Raw genomic sequence first — 22213 nt, forward strand, 5'->3', positions numbered from 1 at the left:
ACTCAATTATTTGAAGTAATATCCAATCTAAAAAAATTCAAAATGCAGTCAAACAATGTTGAGAAATCTCAGAAGTCCCTGTGAGCAGGTTTCCCAGTAGAAGGATGTCAGATGCAGAAGGATCCTTAGGGATGACCTAGTACATTTCTATTCAGTCTAACTTTCTGCAATGATGAAAATGTTCTATATCTGTGCTGTCCAGGATGGCAGCCGGCAGCCACATGTGGCATTTGAAATGTGGCTACTGTGACTGAAGAACTGAATTTTAAATTTTATTTCATTGTAATTAATTTCTATTTAAATAGCCTATGTGGATAGTAGCTAGTGTTTGGACTCCACAGATGTAGTCTTTCTTGATACCCTACTCCAATGAAACAGTCACCAGGGCAACTGAAAGAAGATTCAGGGGTTTTCAGACATATGTAGATACAACTACAGATGATTAAATCTGTAGCTTTTTGTTTAGAGGTTCTAAAATACACCTAATTTTATTCAACTGCATCAGGCTACTTTTGGTAACTCCAATTCATTTTAAAAGAAGGATGAAAATGGTCAAATATTCCTCTTGAAGTAATTTTGGTTTTATAGCCCATATAAAAATGAAGGCATATGAGGACCGATGTGGCACGTAGCTATAACACATAAAACATTAAGAAGTCAGGTTCAATCTATCATCTAGGGCATTCATCCTCCTTTTGCATGCAGGGAATTAAAGAGGTAAATGGGCCCCTGAAGCGTGAACTTACGGAGCTCAGAAATCCAAGAAAGAGAACAGCCTCTCCCTTCTACTGAATTCTAGTCATGTATTGCTACTTAGTCCAAACACATATTGAACACCCACTTTGTCCAGGACATTAGATTGAGCACTGTGAAAAATAAACACCAAGACAAACAATACAAGGTGTCTGTCCTCTAGAAACTTACTACTTTTTAGGGTAAAAATGCTACACAACAACTATAAAGCCTGGGCACAGTGGTTCATGCCTGTAATCTCAGCACTCTGGGAGGCCAAAGCGGGAGGATTGCTTAAGGGCAAGAGTTTAAGACCAGCTTGGGCAACATAGTGAGACTCGGTCTCTACAAAAAAAAATTTTTTTTTTTTTTGAGACGGAGTCTCACTCTGTCGCCAGACTGGAGTGCAATGGCGCGATCTCGGCTCACTGCAACCTCTGCCTCCTGGGTTCAAGTGATTCTCCTGCCTCAGCCTCCAGAGAAGCTGCAACTTACATGCCACCACACCCAGCTCATTTTTTATTTTTAGTAGAGACAGGGTTTCACCATGTTCGTCAGGATGGTCTCGATCTCTTGACCTCGTGATCTGCTTGCCTCAGCCTCCCGAAGTGCTGGGATTACAGGCGTGAGAGCCACCATGGCCGGCCAAAAAAAATTTTACTTAGGTAGGTGTGGTGGTATGGACCTATAGTCCCAGCTACTCTGGAAGCTGAGGTAGGAGGATCTTGCTTAAGCCTAGGAATTTGAGGTTGCGATGAGCCATGATTATGGCACTGCACTCCAGCCTGGAGGACAGAGCAAAGCCCTGTCTCTGGAAAAAAAATAAACAAAAAAGACTATAGTAAAGGTTATGCATACTGGCCTTACCTTTTCTCTCTACCAATCACCAGTCGCAAATGGTCAACTATCACCTTACACAAAATAATTCCTAAATCTCTCGGTAAGTGATTGTGGTTCAAGGCCCACATTTTTGTGTGCTGGACTACTCTCCCTGAATATCCTGAACTCAGTTCAAGAAACATTAACTGTGCATTAGCCATGGGCTAGAAAATAGTAAGATGCCCTGGAAAAATTGGGCCTCACGAATATTCAGATATTTCGTGGCTATATGATGCCTAATGTAACAAGCACATGGAGTTGTGCACAGGTACTACTGTGAGCACACAGAGGAGTTTTTAGTAGCGGCTGAGAGGACAAAAAAGGATACTCAGAGGAGATAAAAACTGAGCTGAGTCTTGAAGGCTGGATTAAGAAGCAGGCAAACACCATGACAGAGAACCACAAGTAATTTAGAGTCATTAGACCATCAGGTTTCAAGCAGGAAAAGTGGTATGAAATGATGCCAGAGAGGTGGGCAGAGGCAAGGTCATGGAATGCCATAAATATCACCAATAGAGTTGAAAAGAGATGAAATGCCATGGAGGTTTTAAGATCTATGCTTCAGATAGCTCACTGTGTGTAAGCAGCATGAAGGATGGATTTGAAGGGATCAACTGCACACAGGGGTCGACTAGGTGACTCTTACAATATACTAGCTGAGTCATGATGATGGTATGGAGGAGACAAGTGTAACAGAAATAGAGCCGAAACTCAAGAAGTATTTAGGAAGTAAAATTATGACATCATACTGTAAGATGAGGAAATGGAAGATGAGCAGAAAAAGGTGGCTGAGGCAGAATAGGGCAGCTAAGATGATTAACAAGTTCTGGCTTGAGTGAATGAATAGATAAATGGTGGAATCATTCACTGACAGAATGTGGAAGAGTGGTGACAAGGCTAGTTTTAGGTACTTGTGGAATATCCAGGTGAATAAATCCAATAGTCAATTAGAAGATGGCAGAGAGAAAGAGCAAAAGAAAAAAGATTTGCATATAACCTGCATTAAGTGGTATTGAAAGTTCTCACTATGTTAAGTGCTAGGAACATAACAAAGAACAAATCACAGCCTCATACAAGGAAGCTTATAGAAGATGACTGTAAAACATCAATTACAGAACTTTGAGTGGTAATGATGTGTCAAGGTAGGTTCATCAATTGTAGCAAATGCACCACTCCGGTGGGGGATGTTGATAATGGGGGAGAATGTGCATGCCTGGGAGTGGGGGATATATGAGAAATCAGTGTATTTTGCTATGAATCTAAAACTGCTCTAAAAAAAGAAAGTCTAGGTCAGGCATGATAGCTCATGCCTGTAATCCCAGCACTTTGGGAGGCCCAACGTGGGCGGATCACCTGAGGTCAGGGATTTGAGACCAGCCTGGCCAACATGGTGAAACCCCATCTCTACTAAAAATATAAAAATTAGCCAGGCAAGGTGGTGCGTGCCTGTAATCCCAGCTACTCAGGAGGCTGAGGCAGGAGAATCGCTTGAACCCAGGAGGCGGAGGTTGCAGTGAGCCAAGATCATGCCACTGTACTCCAACCTGGGCAACAGACCAAGAGAACATCTCAAAAATAAATAAATAAATAAATAAATAAATAAATAAATAAATAAAGTCAATTGCAGAAGTGATAGTCATGCTGAACACTAAAAGTCAAGCAAGCACTAACCAGGCAGCAGGGAAAGAGGGACAAGGCCAGAAAAGAAACAGTGACATATGTATCCTAAAGTATAATTGTTTTGGACATGCTGCCCTTGAGGAATGGAATAAGACGAGCTTTTCCTTTGAGATAACAAGAAAGAGAAGCATGAGGTATGTTGAAACCCTTAAAATAAAGAAACTTAAAGAATTTACCTTTTAGATGTCCTCAAATCTCTCCGAGAGGTATTAAGTAGGAGCAGACTGATAGTGGAATGTCAGTAAATGTTACAAAACAATGAAAAGGTTTGGAATCCTAGAGTAATAAGGAAATATATAAAAGATGGCAACAGGAAACAAAGGCCTAGTTAAGATTGAATAACGTGAACTCTTAGCAAGGCCTATCAGTAAGATTTGTTATTCCCTCTCTCCCTCCTTCCCTCTCTCCTCTCGCCCTTTATTTCTTCCTCCTTCCCTTCCTTCCCCATTACAACTGTGCTCTGCAAAGTGTGCTCCATGGAATACTTGCTACAAAGGAAGTCAAAAGCTGTTACATGGAAGCTGTTTATAAATAAGTTTGAAAAAAAGAGGTTTAATTAAATAAAGCTAAGCATGTTTCTTTACTGTAAGACTCCTCAGAGCTATTCCCAGAAGGAGGATATAATACGCAGTACATTCCCCCACCTTAACTATTAACCCTTTACTTAGGAAGTGTTAATATTTGCATAATACAACCTGGGACACAGTGGACCAGAAGAAAAGGGATGAAAGCAGTGGAGACTCAAAAAACAGAAAGCACAGTAGGAATAAGGGAGTAGAAAACTAGGAGGCTGTGGTGGGAGAAGAATTCTGAGCTCATGGCTTTAGAGAAGGAGCTGGCCCAGGGGATAATCAGGTCCAAGCTCTGGTCATTTGTGGTCACATGGGTTAATAAAGTAGAAGGTCTCACACACAGACTGGGTTTGACTAGTAAATGGTTCATCAACATGAATATCAACTGAACCGAAGTTGCCCAAGGTGATGCCAAGTAACAGGAGAGAGGAAAAGAGGTGTCAAAGATGGGCAGATAACAAGAATGGGAAGAGGGAATATAACCAGATGGCAAAGGATTCAAAGGAACGAAGACTGTTGGAAGCTGGTAGGTGCTTTCCCTGAGGCTGTGATGCTGCTGCTTTTTTTTTTTTTTTTTTTTTTTCCCAGTAGAAACAGGGTTTCACCATGTTGGTCAGGCTGGTCTCAAACTCCTGACCTCAAGTGATCTGTCCACCTCAGCCTCCCAAAGTATTGGGATTACAGGCGTGAGCCACATGCCCAGCCATGTGGTTCTAAATGATGCCAGATCTAAGGCTATGGGCCATTAAGGCCGCCTTCTGCTAGAGGGTTTTCTTCTTCTTTCTACCTTGAATTCAAATCTTTGAACTTATTGGGGCTACCTAGCTTTACTCAATTAGTTTTTATGATGAATCTTCCCCTTTCCCTAGCCATTTTCAATTGACCTAATGTTTGGGTAGTATGTTTAATCTGATTCAGCTTCTTTCCTAGGTGCTATGTCAAAGACCGACTCTGACAGCATGTGCCACAGTCCATAGATAAAAATGAGATGTCACTTAGTTACTTAAACTCCCTAAACCTTGGTTTTCCATTCTTCATTTGTAAAACAGAAATATTAATAGCGTCTAACTCATGAGGTGGTTGTTAGAATTAAATCAGATAAAGCATACTGCTGACACTATAGTTGGTACATAGAAAACTCTCAGTAATAAGCACTACCACCTCCATCGCCAAAGATAACCAAATAAGACGATCCAGCAAACACAAAGGAGATATTTACAGGGAGGATCTTGTAGAAGAGGTGAGTCTGGGATGAGACAGGCCTATGCCTGCAACAGATAGAAGTGTCCAAGAGAAGTGAGGCTGGAATAGTCTGCAACTTAAGCAGCAGGCATGGAAGAAGGAAAGGATTACAAAGGGAGACAGGAGCCAACTATCAGGAAAGAGGCTATGCATATGGTTACTTAAGGCAGTGAGCAGTTCCAACATTGCACTCCCAGTGGAAGATGCCCTTTGTTTATCTTAGAGCTAGGCTTCTCAGGACTGAGGCAGATTAGACCAAGAGCAAGACCTCAATACATATCACTTTGGAGTTCATTTGAAAATATTCCATATTTCATTATGCTGGAAATGGCCCTTGCGGCAGAAAATGTCTTTTTGTAACACTTTTCATGTAATCAAAGAGCATTTGTGGTGACAAGGCACTATGTCACTCAGCTTACTAAAAACTTCGTTAACACACTATAAAGAAAAATTATTTAGCCAGCTTAGAATCTGACAGACTCTTGTAGTAAATCATTACCTGTCATTATCATCACAATAAATCGAGGATGAGTATTTTTCTCTACTAGTACTAATAGTAAAATAAGGAGAAAGACCATTGGCTCAGTCTTTGGTAAACCACAGCACTAACAGCACCCCCTCATATAAAAGGACCAATGGACCTATTTAGTCTTTGATGAGCAAGTTTACCGCTTGTTTAGATAGGCTACACACTGAAACAATATATAAATTTGAAAAACAGATCTAACGTTCTGTTTTTATTTACTCATTATTTTTACCTTCAGATAAAAATACTACAATAGTCCTTCCAGGGTTAAATATGAAATGTTACATGTAGATAAGTGTTCAAAGCATACTCAAAAGGACTATAGAGTTTATTTTTATGAGTAGGAACATAAGAAGAATAAATGCAAATTAACAGGAATTATAAATCAAGGCATCATGTTTAACCGTGTTAATAAAATACAAACAAAACAAAACAAAACCCAAAACACTTCAGAGCTAGCTGATAGAGATATAAATCATGGGCAAGATTAAAACACAGAATTATTTTCACTCCTCTAACAGTAGATTTTTGGATAATGAAATCAACACCACAGCAACATTTAAAAGGAATAACTTCTACTGCTATTTGACCCAAATGAAGGGTTAGAGTTATAGGACAAACTAAGTACTAGCTTAATTTCATTATTAGAATATAAGAGAAAGTCTACTGAATGAATTTTCACTTTTGAGTATCTATAACTTCTAACCTCTTTGTCCATCACATAAATAAATACAATCCAGATAGTGTTTTGCAAACACAAAATAACAACTCTAACTTCATCAGTGATCTAGTGCATAGAGGGCTCAACTAAGACTGATATTCCATGGTAACTCATCAAGTTTATAAAAGCAAAGTGCCTAGTTCCAATTGGAGTAATCTGTCCTTTGGGATATGCACTATTTAGAAATCATAAATCATAAATATGAGACCCTCAACATATGTCCCAATTCAAAAGCACTCATTAACCAAACCAGGGAGAGAAATTCCACATATTCCATACAAATTTAAAAGTCACAATTGATCTGTTTCAATATTTTAGTGATTCTGATTAGCTCCCTTTTGGCTCCTATAGTTCTCATGAATTAAATTGAGCTGTAAAGTAATGCAGACCTTATGATTCCAGAGACTGTGAGTCACCAAGGGAAGAGGTCCAAAAAGGTTAAATTTCCACTGAACTCCAAATCAGAGGTTCGAAAGCTAGAGAGATAAAGACATTAGCTGTAGTCTTATGAAACATTTAAGGCTGCTTTCATTTGATTAGGAGTTTGGTACAGGCTCTTTGTGACAAATATAACAAAGACACTTGATATTTTTTAAGCTTTGAAGAAAATCCCAGAAAACAGTTTATCTACGAAGAATGTTAAATCAAGCTAAGTAATAATGTGTTTATATACATTCAGAAACTTACTTCAGTGTTATCAAAAAACCAAACCAAAACAAAACAAAAAATGACCACCAAAAGGCTATCATGGAAGGAGGCCACATTCCTTCAGTTACTGAATAACGAAATCTGTTGTGATTTAAAACGGCAGTTATAACAATTTACCGCCTTAGGTCAGCTTTTCCCAAACTATTCTAAAAAGCACTAACCCTCCATGAAATGTTTATAGACAGTTTATAGGATAAAGGGGTGGGGATAGGAGGAATGAAGAGAGAAGAAAAATCCTCTAACAATATTTTTGTTCTAAAATTTTTAATACACAAAAATACTGAGTATATTTGATACAGTTAAAATTACCATGAGATAAGCTACTCATAATAGCATGCCACACCTCAGAAAGCCAGGATGTCCACAGTATACCACATATGCATGAATGCATTGATGCTCAAGTGATGCATAAACATACAACTATTGTGTTTTACGTTATTGAATCATAGCTGATTTGTGCTGTAATTTTTGCCTAATAATTTCAACATATATTTTAACTTTTTATTATATAATAAAGGCATAAATCAAAACTTAATTTCTTCCAGCCATTACTTTGTGTATGTGAAATAACTTTTTGTAATCTATTTTAATACAAGTTTATGTTCTTTTTTCTGAGTTTCTACTGATGCTCTGTCAATACATTATCATTTTTAAAGTTTTCCATAATCACAAGTTCAAAAACTGTTATTTTAGCTAAACACAGGTATAATAATACATGCCTCAATTTTGGAGACAATGAATTATGTTGTACCTGTTTTTAAAATTTTAAATGGCCTTTCTCTTTCTGCCAACTTGGAGCCTGTGGAGGCCTGCTGGGAACAGGAATACTAAAAGGAAGTATGTCTGGAAGGCTGTGGTCCAAGGCCATTTTTGCTGAGTATAAGTGGGGTCTCCAGAACCAAAGACAGCACACAGCTCTTTTTAAAATAGAAGGTGCTTATGCTCAAAATGAAACAGAATTCTATTCGGGCATAAGATGTGCTTATATATACAAAACAAAGAACAACAAAGTGACTCCTGGTGGCAAACCAAACAAAACCAGAGTAATCTAGGGAAAGGTAACTTGGTCCCAGGGAAATAGTGGCATGGTTCATGCCAAATTCTGAAGCAATCTTCCTGCTAAGGCCACTGGACACAGAATCTGTGTGATGCTGTACCCCTCAAGCATTTAAATTAATGAAAAGTAAATAAATAAAAGTGGATTTGTGCTCTTGGAAAAAAAAAAAAAGTAAAAAAAAATTTAAATGACAGAAACAGTTCTGAAGAAAAAGACAGATATAATAACATGATCAACTTAATTTGCATCATTCAAAACTCAATATGATGTCCCATTTACCTTTTAAATTAAGTAGCACATAAATAAAAATGCAAGTTCAATACTAATAGAATTACACACTCTTATTTACAGTGATAGAGGCTTTAAACAGTCTTTCTCTGACAAGTCATAGGACAAGAGCTGATAGGAGAATGCGTAGTCGATATTTTAATAACTACAGCGAAGACAAAAGATGCACAATTTCTAAGTTGCAATAATCTATTTTGTATGTATGATTTGAAGTAAAGACTTTATGCTATATATCTATATTTAAATTGTGGTTTACAAAGAGAAACATATTACTAGCCTCATCACAGCAACAAAATCATTCTAAAGTCTAGGTTTTTCATTTTTTACTTTTAAATGTCCTCTCCTTCCTGTACTCCTATCTCTCACTCTCTACCTTTACCAGCCACAGATGCAAAAAACAAAAGCAAAACCAAAACCACTTCATTTTGTTATTTATGACAGCCTTCATGGAAAAACCAATGGAAGGATGAAACGAAAGGCTTATACATTTCTATCTTTTCAATTCCAGACATAAAACTCAACATGGAAAGGAAGATGAAATAGTCACTAAAATCCTTAGGCTTCCTTTCAACAATTAATCCATTTTCTTAAGAAGTTTGCTACATAAATCAATTGCAGATTTAAAGCTCTTTATAATAACATTTTATACTTATTGTGAATATTCAAAAAGTACATAAAAATATATATGTATAGTCTAATGAATAAATATAAAACAAATATCCAAGTCCAGAAATAGAAGCCAACATTGCAGAAACAGACGAAACCCCCTTAAAAATACGTCCCCCATACCCTTCAGTTACTACAGCTTTAATGTAAATTTCACAAGTTAACACACTATAAGTGAAATGAAACAGTGCCACAGGTGTTGTAAAAGAGGAGTATTTGGCTGGGCACGGTGGCTCATACCTGTAATCCCAGCACTTTGGGAGGCCAAGGTGGGTGGATCACCTGAGGTCAGGAGTTCGAGACCAGCCTGACCAAGATGGTGAAACCCTGTCTCTACTAAAAATACAAAAATTAGCCTGGCGTGGTGGTGGGTGCCTGTAATTCCAGCTACTCAGGAGGCTGAGGCGGGAGAATCACTTGAACCTGGGAGGCAGAGGTTGCAGTGGGCCAAGATCGTGCCACTCCACTCCAGCCTGAGTGACAGAGAAAGACTGTGTCTCAAAAAAAAAAAAAAAAAAAAGAGAAGTATTTAAAAATTCCTCCAAGATGCATTGATAGAGGACTTTTATAACATATAGAACATTTTGTTCAACTTTCCAGTGAAAAATGCCAGGAGTAAGTATATTGATTCATTTAGAATATAAATTACAGGAGTGTTTCAATTTAATTTTGTGAAACACCACACAGGAGGGCCATAAAACACAGATTGTGCGTTTGTAGCACTTCCAGCAGCTAGCAGTGAGGAAGACCAATATTAGCCCTGAAGTTGCAGAAAACACTAAATAACAGTCATTTCGACTCAGTAGCACCTAAATATATAATTATAAATAACAAATTAACAGATTGGTCTCTGTGATCTTTGCTGGTTTCTGAAAAACTAATAAAAGCTTAGGTAATACTCCTTACTTCCATTCCAGTAGAGGTGCTCACACACCAGGGTGGGCTTCTGGGCACCTTACCTCTTGTGCTAGAGACCAGAATGTAGGTAATTACAGTACCATGGATTCACAATGACTGTTGACATGAACTCCTCTTGTTGTAAGGTAGTTTGGGTTACAAAATCCTTTACTTACAGAATTAATCAAAGAAAGGTTTTAAGGAGATAAATATCAACAGCTTCAAAATAAACGTAACTGCAAATATTAATCTTAATACGATGTCAAATTTAATTCTTTTCCTTAATAAAACAAGCCACTCAGAGTTCAATGTGACATTTAAGTAAAGAATTTCCAAATTCTGGCTGGGAGCAGCCGCTCACACCTATAATCCCAACACTTTTGGAGGCCGAGGTGTGCAGATCACTTGAGGTCAGGAGTTCGAGACCAGCCTGGCCAATATAGTGAAACCCTGTCTCTACCAAAAATCCAAAAATTAGCCAGGTGTGGTGGTGCATGCCTGTAGTCCCAGCTACTCAGGAGGCTGAGGCACAAGAATTGCCTGAACCTGGGAGGTGGAGGTTACAATGAGCCAAGATCATGCCATTGCACTCCAGCCTGGGCAATAGAGTGAGATACTGTCTCAAAACAACAAAAAATTAGAAAATAAAAATTGAAAATATTGCCAAACCCTGCTAATAAACAATGTTTAAGAACCCTTAGTTTAAGGCCAAGCGCGGTGGCTCATGCCTGTAATCCCAGCACTTTGGGAGGCCGAGGCGGGCAGATCATGAGGTCAAGAGATCGAGACCATCATGGCCAACATGGTGAAACCCAGTCTCAAATAAAAATACAAAAATTAGCTGGGTGTGGTGGCGCACGTCTGTAGTCTCAGCTACTCGGGAAGCTGAGGCAGGCGAATGGCTTGAACCCAGGAGGTGGAGGTTGCAGTGAGCCGAGATTACACCACTGCATTCCAGTCTGGTGACAGAGCTAGAATCCATCTCGAAAATAAAGAACGCTTTATAGGCCAGGCACAGTGGCTCATGCCTATAATCCCAGCACTTTGGGAGGCTGAGGAGCGAAGATTGCTTGAGCCCAAGAGTTCAAGACCAGCCTGGGCAACAATGGTGAAACCCTATCTCTACAAAAAAATACAAAAAACTAGCCAGGTGTGGTAGCACATGCCTGTAGTCCCAGCTAAACGGGAGGCTAAAGTGGGAGGATGTATACAGCCCCGGAGGTTGAGGCTGCAGTGAGCTGTGACAGCACCACTGCACTATAGCCTGGCTTTAAATAAAAAAATAAAAGAACCCTTTATAAACAAGCATTCCTAGTACAGAACATAAGACACTGAAAATGCAAACCAAATATAATTTATTTTCAACTTAAAACCAAACCAAACAATTGTTTCCCTTGCACTAAAAATCTTTTCTTCCACCAATCCCACCTATATAGGTATGTCTGACACTTACTTCTCACTAACCACTGCAAGCGTGGGCAATGTTGTCCCTGTGGGTCATGACTTGCTAAAGTTCTAGAATAATATCTGGAGATTTGATGGATAGAAAAATAAACAAGTGTATTAAACATCCAAGGTATTTTGTTAAGTACACTGATAATGACAGAATAGCAAACAATCACAGAGAGAACCCCCTTCAAATCTCTAGATAAGCTTTACACAAATTTCCTCAAATCTCCAACAAACACAGGAATGGATGAGCAGACAATTTATCAATTTGATGGAATATTATTGCAACCATTAAGGCTAAACATTATAAAGTTATATAACACAGAAGATTTTATAATACAGCATAAATTTTAAACATACATTTATGTCTAGCTATAAGACATCATATATATGGGCAAAGACTTAAAAAGAATACAATAAGAAATGAATACTTAGTGTAGTTGTGGGGACTTCTCCAACCCTCCATATGTTTACAAAGTAAATACAAATCAGAAGGTCTGGTTGGGGGCGGTGGCTCACACCTGTAATCCCAGCACTTTGGGAGGCCAAGTTGGGTGGATCACTTAACGTCAGGAATTTGGGACCAGCCTGGCCAACATGGCAAAACCCCATCTCTACTAAAAATACAAAAATTAGCCGGGCAACGTGGCGGGCACCTGTAATCCCAGCTACTTGGAAGGCTGAGGCAAAAGAATCGCTTGAACCCGCGAGGCAGAAATTGCAGTGAGCTGAGATTGTGCTGCTGCACTCCAGCCTGGGTGACAGAGTGAGACTCCATTTCATAAATAAATAAATAAATAAATATTAGAAGGTCGAAAACGCAAGGACTCTTCTCCCTAAAGAACTGTAAAACCATCATCAGCACCTGAGTAATCATCTCATATTTATGATCTACACTAAACACACCAAAACTTGCTATATATTACCCGTTTCAGGCATGCTTCTGGGCAAGGTCACCAGATAAAGGGGAAACAAGGTCCTGTCTGAGTATTCTGATTAAGAAGAGAGAAACAAATGACTACTTCATAGCAAGGTGACAGAGGTATTGTAACCAATGGCATGTTTTACTGCCATCTCAAGGTATCAAATTATACATTACTTCTTACCCCAATTAACCATCATGTCCAGTTTAAGCCCAGAAAGTTACAATACAAATGTTATGTCCTGATAACTTAAGTGACAAGGATAACGATTATATCGGTTTGATCTACTTTTCATCATATCAGATATTACATTGCTGTTACAGTGAAAGACATTTAGATTCAAGGATATCTGAGATATCCAATTTCCAGATACAAGGATAAGTCTTCCATTATTTATGCCTGCCTTGTAAAAGCCATATGGGTCAAAAGCTCAATAAGATAATTCTGAAATTACTGGCACTATCTCGAAATGCAGAATTAGTTTGGATTCTATTAACGTGATGTAAGAGTTGCCCTTAGCACCTAGGTTTTTTGCAGAAAGTAACAAATTAATCCTAAAATTCAGAGTGAAATGCAAAGAATCCAAAAATAGCCAAAACAAATTTGAAAAAGACCAAAGTTACAGGACACACACTTCCTGATTTTAAAACTTACCACAAAGCTACGCAACCAAGACTGTGTGGTACTGGCACAAGGATAGACATATAGATCAGTGTCGTAGAACTGAGAGGCCAGAAACAATCCTTACGTCAACTGGTTTTGAAAAGGTGCCAAGACAATTCAACACGGGATAGAAGAGTCTTTTCAACAAATGGTGCTGGGACAACTTGTTATCCACATGCAAAATAATGAAGTTGAACTCCTACCTTACACCACATATGAAAATTAACTCGAAATGGATATTCACATGGAAAATAATAAAATTGGACTTCTAATTTACATCATATACAAAAATTAACACAAAATGGGTAATGGTCATAGTGTAAGAGCTAAAGCTATAAAATTCTTAGAAGAAACATAAATCTTCATGATCTTAGATTAGCTTCTTAAATATGATCCCGAAAACAGAAGAAAAAAAATGATAAACTGACTTTGTCAAAATTAAAAATTTTTGAGCTTCAAAGTGTAACATCAAGAAAAAGAAAAAAAAAAAACACAAAATGGGAGAAAATATTTGCAAGTCATATATCTGGTAAGGAACCTGCATCTAAAATATACAAAGAATGCCTAAAATTCAATAATAAAGACAAAAAATTTGAATAGGTATTTCTCCAAAGAAGATATAGAAATGGCCAATAGACAAATGAAAAGACTCTCTCTGCTAATGGTACTATGAAAGTGATATTCTTATCCACTACTGGCAGCATAGTAAATTGCTACAATTAATCTGTGGAAAAATGATTTTATGACAAAAGTTTTTAAAAGATTTTTAAACAAATGTTTTGTGCCCTTTGACTTAGTCATCTAATTTCTGGAAATCACCTAAAGAAACAATATCAAATATGGGAAAATATATATACATATATAATGATGTTGCCACAATGTAACTGAAGGTAAAACTGGATGCAACCTGTATGTTTGAGAATATAAGAACCATTATATTCTCAAAATCTAATCATGGACTATTATACATTCCTTGATAATGCTGATAATGGTATGAAAATATAACAGAAAATGTGTATTCTAAGAGATGAAAACAAAATTCAATATTAACTCCTAATTGTATTTACCTAAAACATACATATAAAATAACAGCAAATTTATAAAACTAAAAGATAATTATCTTAGTGTGGCAGAATTATGGGTATTCTTCTCAAACCTTCTTATTGAGTTGTCAATAATATTTTCATAAAGAAATAAGGATACTTTTACCTTATCCCAGAAATCGATCAAAGCTGTAAAGTCCCATTTCTTAGAATATGCCACATTGTATTTCAGAATAGCATCCTGTGGAAAATGCAGAAACAAAAAAAGTCATGGTATGGCCAAGTGAATGACCTATGAAGAGCCTGTCTTATGAATTACCTCCAGTACATTTCATAATGTTAGACAAGCTTCCTACTACCTCCCCCTGCTACTGATATGGACATCAGTAGCTACAGACAAACAGAATGAACACTAATTTATTACTCACTTAAAAAAACGAGATTAGAAAGGTCAAGTAATAGGTGAAAAAACACAATTACACCCTAAAGCATGCATTCTAAATAAGGTGATATACTCCAAATAGACAAAAACTGGATCTTGAGCGGTAAAAAATAAACTTAGTTATCACGATTGTTGGTGGTCCTTGAAAGCGTCAGATTATATATACACAGACATACACAGCAGATTTGTAGTATGAAAATTTCATGGGTCAGTTAATAGGGTTGAGGCATAAATTTTTTTGTAAAAAATAAAAAATAAAAATTTCATGGGGATGAGGAGATTAGGAAAAAAGTATTTAAAAACTGTCTTTTTTCCTTTATTATAAAGTATTTTATACTATATATAAATTATTATCTTCCTCCAGCAGTTCACATAAATTACACATTTATGTAGAATGAAAAGTCAAAATATTATGCCATCTACTGGTGTAGCTTTTAACTGTTTGAATAGGCAATACTATACATCTGGTTTCCAGAGTCAGGTATGCATAAGACAATCCACTAGATGTGCAGAAACAACTATTTATTTATAATTACCTTTTATCTCATCCTTTTAAATATCTACTTTGGTTTTATTTTATACTGTACATACTACATTAATAAAGTAATAGATATGTAGAATTTATAAATGACTATTTATATTGGTAATACACACTCAAAATTTTTTTACTGAGGCACACAGGTCTGAAAACCACTGTTAGATTATTACTATAAATCTTCCAAATTTCGTTATCATTGAATAAGTTTTTAAAAAATTAATACTCTGTCAAAGCTTCCTGAATAGTACTTCATGCCATACTAAGTATCTAGGTTAAAAGATGAGCCAACAAAATGTGTCTTATTCACTTGGAATCAGGGGACATCCAAGTTCCTTAAGAAAAGAAAAGAGAAGAGAAGAGAAGATAAAAGAAAAAGAAAAATCTTCCCTAAAATAAGATAGCAAGAAAGAGTGAAAGAGTCTTTATTTTTCACTCACAAGTCATACATAACATTTTCCATTAAGAAATAAGAGATTTTAGGCTGGACGCAGTGGCTCGCGCCTGTAATCCCAGCACTTTGGGAGGCTGAGGTGGGCGGATCACAATGTCAGGAGATCCAGACCATCCTGGCCAACATGGTGAAACCATGTCTCTAATAAAAATACAAAAATTAGCTGGGTGTGGTGGCATATGCTTGTAATCCCAGCTACTCGGGAGGCTGAGGCAGGAGACTCACTTGAACCAGGGAGTCAGATGTTGCAGTGAGCCGAGGTTGTGCCACTGCACTCCAGCCTGGGTAACAGAGCGAGACTCCGTCTCAAAAAAAAAAAAAAAAAAGAAAAAAGAATTAAGAGATTTTGGCCTGCACGGTGGCTCACGCCTGTAATCATAGCACACTCCGGGAGGCCGAGGCAGGTGAATCGCTTCAGTCCAGGAGTTCGAGACTAGCCTGGGCAACATGACAAGATCCCTAGAAAAAAATACAAAAATTAAGCAGGCATGGTGGTGCGTGCCTGTAGTCTCAGCTACATGAGGGTGCTGAGATGGGAGGATCGCTTGAGCAAAGGAGGTTGAGGTTGCAGTGAGCCGAGATTGCACCACTGCACTCCAGCCTGGGTGACAGAGCAAGATCCTGTCTCAGAAAAAAAAAAAAAGAAAGAAAAAAAAAAATTAAAAGATTTTAAGGATTTTTTTTTCCAATCACTGGTATCTAATTTCAAAACTTCATAAAGTATTAAATAGAAATGTGTATCAATAGGTGAAGGAATAAACAATGCATATACTGGAGCAAACTATCAATATATTGAACTACATGGATGAATCTCAAAATTATCTTCATTTTGAGTGAATGAAGCCAGACATACCCACTATGATTCAATTCATGCAGAATGTAAACTATAGTGAAAAAGAACAGATTAGTAGTTGTCTGGGGCCAGAGCAGAAAATGGAATGGACTGCAAAGTGGGGAGAGGAATCTTTGGGGATGATACAAACATTCTGTATCTTGATTATAATGGGAGCTTCATGGGTATGTGTAAATGTCAAAACTCATCAAATGACACACTTTAAAAGGATAAACTTTCTTATCTATACGTTATTATTCCTCAAAGTTGGTAAGGAAAAAAATTTTAAGTAGCAATTGCATTCTAATTCTTCACTGTAATTCTCTAATTATTTTAGTGTTTTATAATTAGCATTAAGCTTTAGCTTGTATTTATTTTTACTTCAGTCTTCAAGTCTCAAAAGTAGTCCACCATGAGGTTGCTTGTCATTAGAAAAACTGGATACTACTCTGTACTCTTGAGTTATCAACTACTGAGTAAGTTCTTTATAATTCATAATTCACAATAAGCACAAAAAATTCTTTCTGTGCAAATTATCACACACATTATTTATATAAGTACTACTGTGTAAATCAACTTTTGAGGACACTATTACTTTTTAAAATTCTGAATGTCTCTAATCCCTCTAAATCCAACATCAAATGGTATATGAACAGCAAAAAGATCATTATATTCAATTAGAGGGATTTAATGTTTCTCTCTTCCTCTCTCAAAGCATTCTTTCAGCAAAGGAAACAATTACCATAAGCAGACAGAAAAATATCTCAATGGATTACTCTGTTCTATTGAATCTACCATAAGGGAAACGCAAAAAGGAAATTCAGATTAAAGCAATTACCCCTTCCTGAAATAATCATGGTGCACTAAGGAATTGCTAGAGAAGTAAGCAGACTGTGTAAGTTAAAACACTATAGTTATTCTTTTTTTTTTCAGATATGGAGTTTCGCTCTTTGTTGCCCAGGCTGGAGTGCAGTGGCATGATCTCGGCTCACTGCAACCTCTGCCTCCTAGGTTCAAGCGATTCTCCTGTCTCAGCCTCCTGAGTAGCGGGCATTACAGGCACCTGCCACCGTGCCCAGCTAATTTTTATATTTTTAGTAGAGATGAGGTTTCACCATGTTGGCCAGGATGGTCTCAAACTCCTGACCTCTGGCGACCTGCCTGCCTCGGCCTCCCAAAGTGCTGGGGTTACAGGCTTGAGCCACCGCACCTGGCCTCACTATAATTATTCTATTTGCAGTTGAAGAAATATAAAAATTCTTAAAAACAGCCTCTGTTTAGAAGAATAAAAATAAAGAACCTAAGATAGTGTTCATCAAATGGACTCTGGGTAGTATTCCTGGGCAGCCTGCTTCTATGTGAGTTTATAATTTTGTTTTTAGAAAACAATGGCCAAATAACAACACACTGTACGAATGAAGGCTAGTACTATTAATAGAAAAAATAGTGAAAAGATTGAGCTGTCCTACTATACACCACAGTACAGGTATGTTAAATTCTAACGAACCTTCATCCAGATGTGGTAATTACATGCCTGTAATCCCAGTACTTTGGGAGGCCAAGGCAGGTGGATCACTTGAGCTCAGGAGTTAGAGACCAGCATGGGTAACATGGCAAGACCCAGTGTCTCAGCCAAAAAATATAAAAAATTAGCCCAGTGTGGTGGCATGCACCTGTGGCACATGCCTGTAACATTATACTAAAACCAAGTAAACTCTAGCAGAACTTGAGATTTTTTTCCAGCTACTCAGGAGGCTGAGGCACGAGAATTGCTTGAGCCAGGGAGGTGTAGGTTGCAGTGAGCTGAGATCGTGCCACTGTGATCTGATGTTCTATATAAGGATCCCATCTTTGTATCCACCAACATCCATCAACTGTTCATGATTAGTAGGAAAAGTAATAATTGTAAAATAATTTCTTCTTTATGTAGTATTTTAAAGAATTTCTCAGCATACTATTTTGGGGTTTGGATCAGCGGTTTGAAAATTTCTGTGCAAAAAAAGGAATAATGACTACAAATTGTTTTCACTGTGATAATAAATACAAATCAAATGATGGTTCATTATACCTGAAATTTAAAAAAAAATCAAACTGATATAGCTGTATAAGCACTACAGGTATAAGGAGTTAGCTGGGAGCAGTGACTCATGCCTATAATCCCAGCCAGCACCTTGGGAGGCCAAGGCCAGGTGGATCACTTGAGCCCAGGAGTTGGAGACCAGCCTAGGGAACACAGAGAAACCCCGTCTCTACAAAAAACTAAAATAAACAAAATTAGTCTGGGCATGGTGGCATATACCTGTAGTCCCCGCTACTCAGAAGGCTGAGATGAGGATCGCTCGAGTCTGGGAAGCAGAGGTTGCAGTGAGCTGTGATCACCCCACTGCACTCCACCCTAGGTGATGGAGCAAGACCCAGCCTCAAATTAAAAAAAAAAAAATATATATATATATATACACATATATACACATGTATATATATATATACACATATATATACACATATACTGTATATATACATATATACATGTATATATACATATATACATGTATATATATACATATATATACATGTATATATGTATATATACATGTATATATACGTATATATACGTATATATATACATATATATATGGAGTTTATATTTAGTTGTATGTTTGCATACACATAATTAACATTATACTAAAACTAAGCAAACTCTAGCAGAACTTGAGATTGTTTCCATTTAAAGAGTTTGCTTTTTGTAGCTGTGAGCCTGAGTGGTTAGCGTATTGCTGGTATTGCTGGAGGCAGGGTTGATCCCTCACCTGATACTTGTGTTCAAGACAATCTAAATTGTGTTACGGAAGGGACTGACTGTACTCATGGCTAACCTGAAATATTAAAATAAGGCTGCCCCTAAAACCTTCTTAGTCACACAGGATCCCTGTAGCCAAAACAGTGTATGTTCCAGCTGCAGAGAGCAGACTGCTCTCAGCTTGCACAGCACCTTAGGTGTGGGAAGAATATATGGATAGGGAATGGGGTGGAGAAAGAAGGACGGAAATGTTGTCACCCAGGTGGTTTTAGGGTCTAAGGAGTGGAAAAGGATGGCACTGGGGAGGTCTTCATGGATCTGTGTAGGAGTTCCCTGCAGATAAATTACTGATCCCCCATCTACTATCCCCAGTATGGAATGGCTGAATTAATACGTAATCAACTGCATTGTATCTAAAGCCTTAGAACTAGTCAGGTGCTCCTCCCACCTAATACCATTTCTTACCCCGTAATCCTACCTGATTTTTAACAAACCATTAATAATTCTAATGATAATCTCTATTTTGTTGTGTTTTTTTAACTGTTTTAAATAAATCAATTTGTACTGTAAAAAAGAAAAATAAACAGTCTGCTTTTTTTTTCTTTTTTTAAAAAAAGAGCCCATTAGAAGATTGAGAAACACTGTCCCCAAGGAATAAAGCCTTCAAAATACATTATGGTATAACATATCAATGTTTTCCATGTAAAGAAAAAAAACAGGAGCTACAGAAAGGTATAGAAAGTTTAACAATAACTTGCAAGTATCAGTAGAAAATATTAAGAAAGCTGAGAAACTATACACAACAAATTAAGTCTCTGAAAGAAAATAAAACTCATTTTCATAGAAGTATAAAAAATTCTGTCACTGTTTATATTTATAAAAACATTAAAAGTTTTCATGGCTATAGTGCCCCCAAAATATAAATATATATATATACACACACACACTCACTCATATTTTAGATATTAGAAAAACAATCTACTAGTTACCCTTGCAGTCATAAATGAAATATAAATATATCAAAAATAAATTATTGCCAAAATATAAGATTAATAAATTATTAAACTGCTAGGAGCTATATTAAGGGCAATAAAAACCAGAATGCTTAACATACACTTTAATCATTGGGAAACTCAGCTTCCCTTTGGGCAAATATTGCTGAAGTCATAATTCTTTCCTGATTTACTTTTAAAGATATTTCAGAAACATGATAATTTTAAAACAAAAAAAAGAAAGAGAAGCTTGAACTGAAGGAAATTGGATGGGGAATCAAGAAACAGAGGTATTATTCCTGGTTCTCCAAATTATTCTGTGTGGCTCCAGGCAAGGCATTTGCAACTCTCAGTTCTTCTCATTTCCTAGTAGAATGTCTCTAAGGAGCCTTCCTTAGTGCCAGGAAGCAAGCACTTTGCATCTAAAGAATGTTGCTACCTGAGTCTATTAAGACCAAAAAGTCTTTGAAAGAGGAGACACAGGGCCCATAAAGAGGCAAGAATGGTAAAAAACAACATACCTTCAAGTTTTGGGGTCGTGTAAATTTGTTGAGAAGTGCAGTCTGAATGAGCTCCCACCGGCTCCCCGCAGTTCGCTCACCATTCTTTTGGAAAAAAGAAAAACATATGAGGAAGCTATTTTAAGTTCTTTTGCATCACAGAATCAAAGGTCAAACAAGCAAGTACCAAACCATTTTTCAGAGACTAAAAGAATCTCGGTTTTGTTCTTACCTCATCTTCCACTGGGTACAAATTTTGTTCTGAACAAGGCATTTTAACATGCTTGTTATCCCACAAATCTTTATAATGTGTTGGAAAAGGTTTAGGAACTTCTCCTGCTCGCAAAAGATCTACCTGAAATTGAGGGTAAACAAAATTGTCAGTGCATAAAAACAAAATGTATCTTCTATAAAATAATCCTAAGTAACCAAAGCAAATGCTATAAAATAGAGACCAGCTCCCAGGCAAGAAATCACCAAAGAACCCTTCAGTTCTTCCCATTCCTCACCTCCATTCAACCAGGTCCAAGTCACCAGATATAGTATATATTCTAGCTCCATATCCCCTAGGAATCCTTCCTTGCCTCAGCTTTTACTAAGTGTTTCCCATCCTTCTCCCTAACTCCAGCTGTTGCTAGACACATCTAGCCCCCATAAAACCCTTTCTAAAGAACTCCCAGGCTTCTAATGCTATAACGCCTATACTCTGATTCTAAGTGTCATCCTGATTTTCATATACGTTCTTATCAAAACACCATTCATTCCAAACAAGTCTTAAACAACAATTAAAATTCCTTAAACATAGCAAATTCATTTTCATATTTATATGCCTGTATACATACTACTGTGGCCTCTCTTTTTAATACCACTACTACCAATTGCCACCTCCCCCACTGTATCTGGTTAAATCTCTATTGTCACCTTCATAGCTCTGCCAGATTTTCATTATCTTTATGAAGTCTTTAGAAACTTCAAAGTAGGCAGCTATTCATCTTGTTTTGTTAGATTATTATCATGCTAGAGCACACTTGTCTTCCTCTCCCTCACTAGATCCCAAACTTCCTGAAAATAATCATATTAACTTTGTATTCTGAATATGTAAGATAGAACCTGGCATGTGTACATGTGTACGCGTATACATGCAAATATATATATACACACATATGCTACTATAATAACTATTAAGTAAATGTTTGAGGAAGTGGTACAGTAGGTAGCCAGTCAGACATGAGCAGGGCAGGACAGGGCCCCTACCACTACCAGGAATGTCAGACAACCCTCAAGTGATGCACAGGGAGTTGTGAAACTGCCTCTCTAAAATAATTGGAAGCAGCTGGCGCCAGGGAAAGGAGTCACCCAATAGATAGAAAAATCTGAAATTGGTGATCAGCAGCTTCCTGTTAAGATCTTAGGAGTTGGGCAAGTTAGCTCCAGCATGTGTACTAGGGAGCAAAATGGCGAAGTTTAACTGATATATGACCTTATAAGAACACTCAACTGGTAAGGGAAGAATACCTCAAGCAAGCATGTGTACAACTCCAGTAATCACACCACGCATGCAGACAGCCCATCTCAAGGGAAGAATCAGGGAAGAAGGGGACACAACCCCCTGGAA

General features: G+C 37.4%; 1 protein-coding gene and 1 pseudogene across 5 annotated transcripts in view; one reads left to right on the forward strand and one right to left on the reverse strand.

Moving 5' to 3' along the window:
* Window positions 1-22213, reverse strand: part of PARG (poly(ADP-ribose) glycohydrolase) — a 129794-nt gene that overhangs the window by 89527 nt on the left and 18054 nt on the right. For 4 of the 5 annotated variants that reach the window (XR_008619926.2, XM_055092787.1, XM_055092788.1 and 1 more), the window contains 3 exons: window positions 20831-20949; window positions 20620-20703; window positions 14213-14287 (listed from right to left, as the gene is read on the reverse strand). Coding sequence is in view for 4 of the 5 variants with exons in the window: in XM_055092787.1 (XP_054948762.1) it covers window positions 14213-14287; window positions 20620-20703; window positions 20831-20949 (278 nt within the window). In the remaining variant the exon portion in view is untranslated. Of the gene's footprint in view, window positions 1-14212; window positions 14288-20619; window positions 20704-20830; window positions 20954-22213 lie in introns of all 5 variants that reach the window. The other variant, XM_055092790.1, reaches the window with a different exon arrangement.
* On the forward strand, window positions 7775-8376 carry LOC117974582 (large ribosomal subunit protein eL33-like; annotated as a pseudogene).

The sequence above is a fragment of the Pan paniscus genome, chromosome 8, assembly GCF_029289425.2.
Source record: "Pan paniscus chromosome 8, NHGRI_mPanPan1-v2.0_pri, whole genome shotgun sequence".
NCBI lineage: Eukaryota > Metazoa > Chordata > Mammalia > Primates > Hominidae > Pan > Pan paniscus.